This window comes from Rattus norvegicus, chromosome 17 (assembly GCF_036323735.1).
Source record: "Rattus norvegicus strain BN/NHsdMcwi chromosome 17, GRCr8, whole genome shotgun sequence".
Taxonomy (NCBI): domain Eukaryota; kingdom Metazoa; phylum Chordata; class Mammalia; order Rodentia; family Muridae; genus Rattus; species Rattus norvegicus.
This window is the reverse complement of record NC_086035.1, coordinates 79412048-79422929: the sequence shown is the minus strand read 5'-3', so window position 1 is coordinate 79422929 and position 10882 is coordinate 79412048. Positions and strand designations below refer to the sequence as shown.

Here is a 10882-nt window from a genome sequence, read left to right as displayed (position 1 = left end):
CCTCTAGGACTATGTTAGTGGCTCCTCTACTTACCCAGCCGCATTTCCTTTCACTGACCAAGTGGCCTCCTTATCAGTCACACTGGTCTTGCCCCTTTGTGTTCCCCAGTTCTCTGTAAAACTGCCCTGTTAGGATGGCCGCAGTCTGTTCACAGAGGTAAGTAGAGCTCTCCTTCTGACCACCATTTTCCCCATTGCCTTACACAGTTTGGTCCTTAATTCATTTTGTATTCAGGGCTCCTAGGGGTTAGCTTAGTTTTACGAAAGAACAGCACTCTTATGCGGACAAACTTTTGCACTTCCCTTAACTTAGCCCCCAAAGCCCTTGAAGGCTTTTGTTCTGAGTGGAGAAGTCTGTGTGGCAGAACAAAGGTGAGAATGCTCCTGGGCAGACCTTAGGAATTGAGCTGCCTGGATAGTTAGAGGGTGTGGGGGAGTGAATGAAGCTGTGTTGTGTACCGCCCAGCCTGCCTGGTGAAATGAGTGGGTAAGCACATATGGACTCAGTTTACACTAAGTCCATAGCCACTGTGTCTGCCTAAGCTGAACCAGGGATGCACCTGAGGCACTGAACACACTAGGCGGGCACTGAGCTTTACCCCACCCTAGACAAAATCTCATTACATGACCCAGGCTGCCCTCAGCTTACAGTGAGGCAAGCTGTGACCCTGTGATCCTGCTCCGCTCAGCCTCCTGAGTCTCTGGGACTAGAGGCCTGCACCACCACACCTGACCTGAGCAGTGGCCATTGTAGTTTCCATGAGTGTGCCCGTTTGCACGGTGATGTTGTGACACAGACCCTGTGTTGTTCTGGCTGTGGTGATTTACTTTTAATGTCCTTATGTCAATGGGCTCACATGGCACTCAAAGCAGCATGGCCTTTAGGAGTGAGAGTTACAGGTCCGTTGTTGTTCAGTTGAACCTTTACTACCGAGAAGCTGGCCTTTCTCTCTGGGTCTTTCATGAACTAATTTGGGCTGCCCTTTCTGTTTAGCCTTTAGAAGAAGAATCTGAGTTCCTCAGACACTGTATTATTATGGTGCGGATGCAGTTTTGGAAGTTCAGCAGCCCAGCCTCCATGGTCTGCTCCCTAGGATAGATTAACCCCGCCCAGCTCAGCGTCCCACCTGCCTGGCCTCCACCTTTGCCTGTTCCCTGTTTTCACAGAGGCAGTCAGGACCCACTTTGCACTTTCACAAACAGAGGCAGAAACACGGGGAAAATCAGGAGCAGGGGCTCGTTAGCCAGCTGGCCTCTCTAACGGTTTCCCTGTCAACTTCTAGAAATTCCCATCCAACTTTGCTTATTTTCTGGCTCTTTGGAAATTCAAATTATACATTTACTAAAAGCAAGCCGTCTTTTGTTAGTTACAGGTTTTGGCCTCTGCAGCAAGGCCAGGACACTCCCTTTAGTATCTCAGGGTGAAACATTTAAATTAGTCAGAGCTAGGGAGAGGTGTTGGAGTTTTGGAAGGGTGACCGTCTGGGTTTAGCTAGGGGAAGTGAGTAATTATGGGTTCTGTTCTGAATTCCTCAGCATAGAGGTGCATAGCTCAGGGCTTTCAGGGATGCTAGAGGATGCTGCAGACAAGGGGGGGAACCTTTGGGAGGGGAGTTACCAGGACTCAAGTGCAGGGAGCTAAAACACGAACTTTGCCCTTTTGGAATTTCAAGCTGCATGACTTTGGGTAGGTTGCTAATCTCCTGAGTTCTGCTACTCCTCCTCAGTAAGGACACAAATACATTCTGCATAGAACTACCTGGGAGCTTAAAGGAGATGAAATCCAAGTGTTGCAAACAATGCCTGGAATGCTGTAAGCACTCAAAAGTTCCCTGGTAATAGGGTAGGATTTCAGCGAGCCACTTGCAGACCAAGCAGTCATCACTAATGTAGTTATTGTTACAAGTTTCGAAGAACTGATAGCAAACCTATTGTTAGCAGGGCTTTGCAGTAGTGAACCGGCCCAGCCAGGGTGGGCACCTCCAGGAATAAATAAACTAGAAATGAATGTTTTCCAAGACCTGTGGAAACTTTCTGTATCACGGCCACACAGTACAGGCTTGATAAAAGTGCTCAGACTGCACTGTTTTCCTGTTAACAGTGACAACTGAGGGCTGTGGAGATGTCACAGTGAGTAAGGCACCAACCACAAGGCATGAGGACCTGAGTTTGAATCCCTAGAATCCACATAAAAGCTGGATGCTATAGCACCCGTGTCTGCAATCTCAGTGCTCCCACACGGAAATGGGAGACGTAAATTGTCAGCCAAGCTAGTGAGACCCTGCCTCAAACAAGGCCGGAGAGCAAACAAGATAAAAGGCAGGCTAGGACCAACACATGAGGTTCTCCTCTGATCTGAACATGGTGCGCGCACACACGCACGCACGCACACACGCACACACGCACGCACGCACACACGCACACTTGCTTTCTGCAGTGGAGATGCATCAGTGCATAAGTCAGAGGTGGGTTGCCTTTTTCTCATGTCACTGTCAGGTAACAGTGTCACGATGGGAGAGGCGTGGGATGGGGAGGGTCTGGGAGGCTGCCTTCCAGGTCGGGGTGTTAGGAGTGCAGGTGGCGTTTGGTAGAGTTCTCAGGAAGGGCAGGAGCATGGTGAGGCAGTGTGAAGTGTAAGGAGCAGGGTGGGCAGGGTGGGTCCTGCTCAGAGGACCTACGGGGAGAGCTGGGAGAGAGCCAATCCCGGCTGTAGGAACAGGTAGATGCTTCCTTTTGTTGGTGGCTGTTTCCATGGAACTGTCAGTACTGGGGTATCTTTGGACGTAACAGTGTAGGTGTGGGTGTGTTCTTACCCTGCAGTACACCATACTGTCTTCAGTGCAGGCGTGGCTGGTCAAGCATGGCCCAGATGCTTGCAGTAGCAGAAAGTCTAGCATAAGCTTCAGTCATGTATGGATCGGAAGTGGTCACACACTCTAGTGTCCAGTGGACACTCTAGTGTCCAGAGCAGGACTGTCACTGGGTCAGGCTGTTGGCAGAGGACAGCGAGAACCTGGGTTGATTCTGGCAGGCTGGGTGCTGACTGGTATAGTTCCATTTTCAACCCCTGAGCCCTGGCCGATCAACTGAGGAACTCAGTATCAGCACTTCTAGGTCTTTAGTGCTTTGGGAGGGAATCACTTGGGAAACTATCAGTTACAAATTCACCACCAAATCAGTGGTTATTAAAGTGGTTCTAACAGGAAGGGAGGATCCTTTAGATATACACTTAAGCATTATTAGGTGTGTGTGTGTGTGTGTGTGTGTGTGTGTGTGTGTGTGTGTGTAAAACAGTCTTGAGAAAGGAATGGAATCTTTTCTGTCTCTTAGAAATACTCTATGCTTTCTGTGTTCCTGGTCCTTTCCAAGTTCTGACAGCCCCAGGCCTGGTGTGGAGTTGCATGGCAGGCATGAGCCTGGGATTTCTGTGCATCACAGGCATCTTTGTGTGATAGATGAGGAAAACCAGACTTCGCTTGTCTCTCTTTTCTGGAGAGGGAAAGTCTGTGGCTCTAAAAGATGTCATACATAGTCTAATTGGATTGTTGCCTGGTGTAGCCATACAAATATGTACTTGTGTGTGTACACTGCGCTTGTGTGTGTGTGTGTGTGTGTGTGTGTGTGTGTGTGTGTACATGAGTACATACTGTGGCTGTAATAGTATTTAAGATTTATTTTCATTATTTATATCATTTATTTCATTTATTTTACATGAGTGATTACTCACTGTGATAAGTTTCTCTGACCACGGTTGAGAGCAGCATACATCTATGGATGTAACCATAAACATCTATAAGCCTGCCCTGCATGTTCAGCATTTCAGATATTGTAGATATTTAGCAAAACAGCATCACTAGCCTCTTGCCTTGGACTGGAACCTTCCCTAGCTGTGGCTTTGGCCTTATTTACTTTACTCGGTGTGAATTCTCCTCTGTGGTGCAGGCCTCAGATTCAGTGAAGAGGCGGTTTATAGCCCCACAGAGGGTCTTGCCACAGTTGACCGACCAGTGGACACTTCTTGCATGAAGGGTTGATATTGTAGCCCAGCACTGGCTAAGACCATCAATGCCTTCTTCCCCCGCAGCCTGCATTAGCACCAACCAGCACTGTGAGAGCCAGCCCACGGGAAAGTTGCCTGGTTAGTTCAAGATTGATTTTTCTGTGTTCTGTGACCAACAATGACATTTTTAAAGTCTGATTTTAGAGTTGTTTTCCTCAGGAAGATGCCTTTCAACCACTTAGTTAAGTCTAGTTCTACACTTAGCCTGCTTCCAGTTAACAGTCAAGTGTCCCTCTATACCCGCTTTCTTGGTAAAGGATTGCAGACTTGACTAATGGTATAGACAGGAAAGAGAAAAATGTAACCCTGTTTGGAAAAGCCCTGTCAGAACTTATTAGCTACTCTCCTGGTTTTTCCTCTTTCCAAAACCCCAGTTCATGCAGTCCAACGCCACACTGAGATTGTACTGCCCTGGGCAGAATTCCTGGCATATTTGAGGCCTTACCCCTATTAATTTCTGCCAGATTCCCCAAGCCACAACTGGCCCAGTCCGTTTCACACCAGTAACATTCGCCTTCACCTCCTCCTTGCCCTCTTTCGGACTGTGCCAAAGGCATTGTTATGTAAGTATGCTTAAGGCCAGTGGTTGTTAGGGCCACTCCCATACCTGGTTGGTGTCCCAGACTTTATGGCTTTCTGCTGCCATTGTCTTGGCTCTAAATTCAGCCTGACAACTTTGCCTGTTTGACAAATGTTAGATAACTCACCTCCCTTCCTTTAGCAAATATCCCAACGCCAGTGTTATATTACTCACACCTGATGGAATAGGCCGCTTCTCAAGGCCAGTGGAAGGAATTCGTGGGGGAGGTAGGCTGGAGGGGTGGGGCTGTGGGAGGGTAGAAGGAGAAAAGATAGAGAAGAAGTCAAGTGCTCATTCCGGAACAGGCAGAGCCGGCTTCTCTGGGTAGACACGACAAGCCTGTGTGCGTGGTGACAAAGCCCAGAGAACAGGCCAGAGATGGCGGTCCGCGAAGCACGGCTGAGGAGTGAAGGTAAGGAAAGCTTCCGCAGCTATGGCTACCATGAGGACTGAGTCTGGGCTGGAAGGTTGGTTCTGTCCGCTGCAAGGACTCGGGCCTGATGGTTGTGCTTCTCAGAGGGCAGCTCAGCCTTAGTGCTGCTCAAGCCCCATCAGCAGGCACGGGGCACAGCAGTGTTGGCTTGGCATTTAGCTGTATGCTCAGCTGATCTGTGATACAACTGGGTTGACTTGACTTGGATCAAACCCAGGGCCTCATGAGTGGTAGGCAAGAGCTGTGCCCCTGAGATACACCCAGCTCATTTAGTAGGTTCTCTCCTCTGCTGTTACCATGGCCCCATGTGTTTGTCAGCAGGGAAACAGACCATCCTTTACTATCACCCATACCATGTTCCTCTGCACTTGTCCACTTGTCCACGTGGCAGATCTGTGGCCTCAGGCTTGCTTTCTGACACCTGATCCTGGGGACTTCTTTGCCCCTTGCTGACTATATCTTAGTGGATTTTTTTTTTTTTTTTAACTTCTGTAAGTGGGCTGGAAATGTTGGTCAAGTAGTGCTTTGCCTAGCATACTCAATACCTTGGGTTCCGTTCCCAGCACCACAAACACACACACACACACACACACACACACACACACACACACACACACAGAGAGAGAGAGAGAGAGAGAGAGAGAGAGAGAGAGAGAGAGAGTGTTTCACAGATAGAATTACTGTTTTGGCATTAAACAGATGTTAGTGCTGGGCTCGGTGGTCTTGACCTCAGCACTGGGAAAGCTGGGACTAGAGGACATTGAGTTTCAGGGCAGCTTGGCCTACAGAGTGAGTTGGAGAGGTCCGTTTGGACTTCATGACAGCCTGTGTTATGAAAACAGGCAGCAGAAGCGCTGGGCAGGACTGCCTGGCAGCTCGCTTGTCACGCCTCTGAAGGCATGGAAACTTCCAGAGGAGCGGCCATTGCTGAACATCTTCCCGAATGGCAGATGATTGTCTGCAGGGATCCTGATGTCACTGCCATCAGCTCCACGGTACAGCCTTTAAACAACCCCCTCTCTGACAGAGTGGTCCCAGAGCAGCCTTAGCTGTGTGTACATCAGGGAGGGGTGACACTTGATGGGCGATGGAGAGCGAGTGGCTAAGAGAGTTTTGTCGTTTTGCTTCCATCTATTAAGAAGTTTCCAGAAGCAGTGTCAGACGTTTACTGACAAAGAAAAGAACAGATCCAGTAAATCAAATGTTCAAAATAACTTTTAAGTTATCTTAAGATATAGAGTGATTTAACTGATAACGCACATTTATTTTTTAAAAAGTATGTATTAGTTTAAGTGTATGTGTTTGTGTCCCTGTGTGTGCATGTGTGACGTGCCTCTGAAGTCACACCTTAAACTCTGGATCCTCTTGCTTCCCCTGCTTGGCTGGCAGGGCAGCCATTTGCCCCTGCCTGGCTCTGCCCTTCATGTTTAGCTAAGTGAAGTGGGACCATCTTCTGAGCTCCAGGTGGGTCCTCCGTCATGGAATAAGTTTAGTAGGTCGCGGTGAGCTTTCGGAAGCTGAATCGATGGACATGTCAGAATGCACACCAGGGAGTGGACTCATGAATGAGACAGGGCCTTTTGGAACCTTAACCTTGTCTAGTTGTAGGGTCTGCGCATGTCACCGTGTCAAATGGTTTATACACAGAAACATTTGAAAGCCACTAATGTGGGCTATTGTAGGTTTACCTGAGTATTTCAGGGTGAGGCTGATTATGCACGGGGGTGGGGGGTGGGGAGGAGTGCTCATTACTGTGTCTGTCTTAGCTCTTATCCAAGCTGACGGAGTGGGCTGGGGAGCGCTCTTTAGAATGTAAGACTTTGGTGCTTACAGTGGCGTTGTTTTCCTGGGCCTCCTCCCTTCTCTGTTTCCCACTAAGATCTTTCCAGGCATTGGGAGCCACATTCAGCTGAGCCCATTGTCACATGCAACATGACACATGGAGGAGGTGACCACTCATACTGTAATTTCCAAATTTAAGTGTATTTTCTTTTCTGTAAGGTTGTCACTTTTCTTTTCTCTTCGCTAAATATAAGGGTCCCAAATCCTTCATGATAGAACCATGCTGTGTGTCCCAAAAGCAGGTGTCTTAGGGGTGTGCATGCGCATGTGTGTGTGTGTGTGTATGTGTGTGTGTGTGTGTGTGTGTATGTGTGTGCGTGCTCTCACAGAAGTGGACAGTAATGGAAGGCAGACTAATTCTGCAGGGTCAAATAAGAGAAACTAGTATCCCTTCTACCAAGAAGGCTTTGAAAGGTGGGGACTTTGGAGACTGGTGGTAGCTGACAGGTAGAAACGAGAGCTGCTGTTGAACTGACAGGTCAGTCAAGTCAGGGTTAAACTGGTTATTACTTCAATACTGAACGTTCATAGGTGAAATTGTTTGTTTTTGCATTCGTTCATTCATTCCTTCCTCTCTTCCTTCCTTTTGGCAGGGTCTGACCTAGGCTGGCCTTCAGTTTATGGTCCCCCCCTCCCTTCCCCTCCCATTCCTCCTTTTCTTCTTCTCTGTGGGGCTGAGGGTAGAACTTCTGGCCTCCTGCAGGAGGCAGGCGGTGCCAGCCCTGATGACTTTTTAACGTGCACTCTTGTGTTTAGTTTCTCACTACACACTGAGGTGTAACATTGTTCTCTCATATGCTTGAGATATTACTCAGTATCATATTTATAAGATTGCAAACCAGAATTTATTTCCAGGTTTTGTTCTTTGACTTGCCTTGAGAAACACTTTTTAAAAGAATTGTCTCATTTTTTCCTCTGACCTTTTTGCTACATTTTTACTTTTAGCATTTGCCCTCTTTAAGAAAGTAGAATAATTTTTTTCACATCAGGTTTTCTTTTCCCACAAGGGAAGTCATGATACATGTGCCCTTTGTTAGAGAATTATTTTATAATTGTCCATCCGGAAGCAATTCACGAGTTCCTTAATAGCCAGCTGTAGTAGAGGACAAGTTTGTGTTATGACTGGGCTGACGTGTCATTTGTCCGTGTCCTTCTTTACTTAGTCACCAGTCATCCCTATGTGTGTGTATTTTAAAACAGGTTCCGTTAAACGTAAGCCCCGCCTCTCGCAACGCGAACTGAGAGGAGTCGGAGCTGAGGGGAAGTCTCCGGGTGCTGACTTATTGGGTAATGAACCCTGTGGCAGCAAAAGAAATGGAAACATGCGTGACTTGGGCGGCTGCAGGGAGGGCGATGGATTTTCCATTGCATTAGGGAGGGCACGGGTGCAGCTTCCACTCTCTACTCGGTCATTGCTCTTGAGAAGGTTTGTCTCAGGAGGACATGTCTGGCTGTAGTTGAAGTTGGTGTTGGCTGCAGTGTTAGACAGTCAGGTTGGTGGTTGCACCATACGTTGCAGGAGTGAGCAAGCTGATGGGATGTGTTGGTCCCAATCCCCAGTAATCAGTGTGGGCCACAGTCTCAGGGGTGGGAGGTTGGTGTTCTCACTCGTGGGAGGGGTGTGAGGGCGGAGGACGGAAGCGTCTTAGCTACTGTTCTGCGGCTGTGAAAGACCATGACCGAGGCAATGCTTCTAAACGAAAGAATTTAATTGCGGGCTTGCTTTACAGCGTCAGAAGTTAGTCTGTCATCATCAGGGGAAGAGTGTGCCAGCACACAGGCAGAAGTCGCTGAGAGGTCTACATCCTGATGTGTAGGCTGGGGCCGGAAGGGGGCCTGGGCCTGGCTTAGGCTGTGGAAACCCCACAGCGTAGGTGTGGTCTTGTTGGGGGAAGTATTTGCATTCTGGCGATCTGATCGCAGTTGTTTGTTTACGTGGTGAGTATGGTTACTCACTGAGCTGCCTCAGTCTGAATTTTGAAATTTTTGTTGTTGTTTTTTTTTAAATCCAATTTTGGGGATAGAATTTGGGTACTTAAGTATTCTAGGCAAGATTCTATCACCAAGCCAGAAACCCCAGTGCTGGAGTGTTTTCTAGACCAGGGAGCATCCTTCGGATTCCCCAAAGGGTAAAGGTCATTGTACTTTGCAGACATCACGGCACCTGAGGTCTAGTCAGCCTATTTCTAGGCTCTCAACTGTCTGTGTTCCTTGTTTGCCAGGAAGGCAGTTGCCGATTGCCTCATTCTGATTTGCAAAGTTACCTGTGTTAGCCCATGGATGGAGAGCCCATGGCTTACATGTGGCCCCTCTAAGTGTGAATAGGCTTCAGGGTTGGGGTGTGTAGGGGGTTGGTGGCCCAGGCCACTGTTTATAGGAAAGCAGTAGTCTTGGGCACTGAGGTGCTCTTGTCTTTGGGGTTTGTTTGTTTGTTTGTTTGTTTGTTTTTTGTGGCTCCTCGAGGCAGCTTATGGGAAAATGGGCAACCAGAAGGCCTGTGTCTCAGGAAGACACACCTGCAAAGGGAGTTGAAGTAATGTGCACTCATTCTGAGGAAGTTAGGGTTGGAGGAGTTGACACCTCTGCCGTGTTCCTGTGCCCACACTGACTACATGTGTGCTTACATCTGGACGCCTGCCAAACCTCCTTCCTGTCCTTCTTACTGACCCCAGCTTTTGCTATGGGTGCTGTGGGCTCTAAATACTTAGCAGTGTCTATTGCTCCCAGTTCCCTTTGGAGAAGGCTGGAGCTGAGGCCCTGAGCTAAGAGAAGGGAAGAAGGGGTCAGAAGAGGCCCAGAGGCCTTCCTTGCCAGGAGGCTGCCATGCCCATGAAGACAGTTGAACTTAGTATGTGTTGGTTGTCCAGCCACCAGCAGGAACTTGACAGACTGGATGGCTTGCCCAGCAGGTGTTTCTAGTCTTCAGTTCTAGAAGACTGCGATTAAGACACAGGCTGTGTGGCTCTCACTGTGGCTTACTCTTATTTCTGTATCCTCTCATGGTGTGGTGTGATGTGAGGAGACAGGGACCCAGCAAACCTCGCATCTCTATTTAATGGAATGGTTTGTTTTTAAGTCTGTGTCTTACTGTCTCTGCTCGGGAATGCAGGGTCCACCAAGGCCAGAGGAATCCCATCCCTTTGGATTAGGGTTGCAGGTGGCTGGAAACTACCTACCTGTGTGGTGAGAACTGAACCAGGTTCTTTGCAAGAACAGTACATACATGCTCAACCCCTGAGCTGTTCCTACAGCTCTTTGTTCTGTATAAAGACACTAATCCTGTCATAAGCCTCATGGTTCCTTTAAACCTACTTACCTTCCAAAGAACTCAACTTCACATGCTCTCTCTCTGAGGGTGGATTATAGGCTTAGCTATTTTGAATTTTGGGGGGAGCATAATTCATAACTGTATGTAGATGAGGCTGGGTTAGTTTTCTACCTGACCGTCATTGCTGTCCCCTCTCCACAGCTGGTATGCTGGGCTCGCATTGTATCCAGGTTGGTCACATAAACTGTTTGGACACTGAGAAAAAACAAACAAAACTCAGGGGATCCTGAGAGTGCCCTCCCTGCAGGTGAAGAGCCAGTGTGAGGCTTTTCCGGCCTCTCTTGCCTTCCTCCTGTGTCTACAGAGTGTGGTGGAGGCAGGGTTGGGCATTGAGAGCTCAGGACGCCTATAAACTCTGAGGCAGCCTGGTCTTAAGGTCAGCATTTTAGCATCAGCTAAAAGGAAGCTCTTTTGGCTTCTGAGCCTTGTAGGCATGCTATTAACACCCCAGGGCAGCTCACTGGGAGACTCTAGAGGGGGAACACTTCCTCTTCCTGGCGCTAACAGGAACCAGGAGGTTGTCTGAAGACCTTGTTTCTAAGCCTCCCTATAGTCCCACCCATAGGGCCCACACTGTTGTCTCACTTTAGATTTCTTTGGTGTGTTTCTCTCAGCCCCTGGACACTGAGAACCCTGTCT

General features: G+C 48.5%; 1 protein-coding gene across 9 annotated transcripts in view; it reads left to right on the top strand.

Moving 5' to 3' along the window:
• Positions 1-10882, top strand: part of Fam107b (family with sequence similarity 107, member B) — a 206371-nt gene that overhangs the window by 171236 nt on the left and 24253 nt on the right. Inside the window, exon 1 of one of the 9 annotated variants that reach the window (XM_008771884.4) lies at positions 1-157. The exons of 5 other annotated variants lie outside the window; for them this stretch is intronic. Coding sequence is in view for 2 of the 4 variants with exons in the window: in XM_039096026.2 (XP_038951954.1) it covers positions 8094-8202 (109 nt within the window). In the remaining 2 variants the exon portion in view is untranslated. Of the gene's footprint in view, positions 158-4541; positions 5053-7633; positions 8203-10882 lie in introns of those variants that run through there. 3 more of the 9 variants (XM_063276703.1, XM_008771880.4, XM_039096026.2) reach the window with 3 other exon arrangements.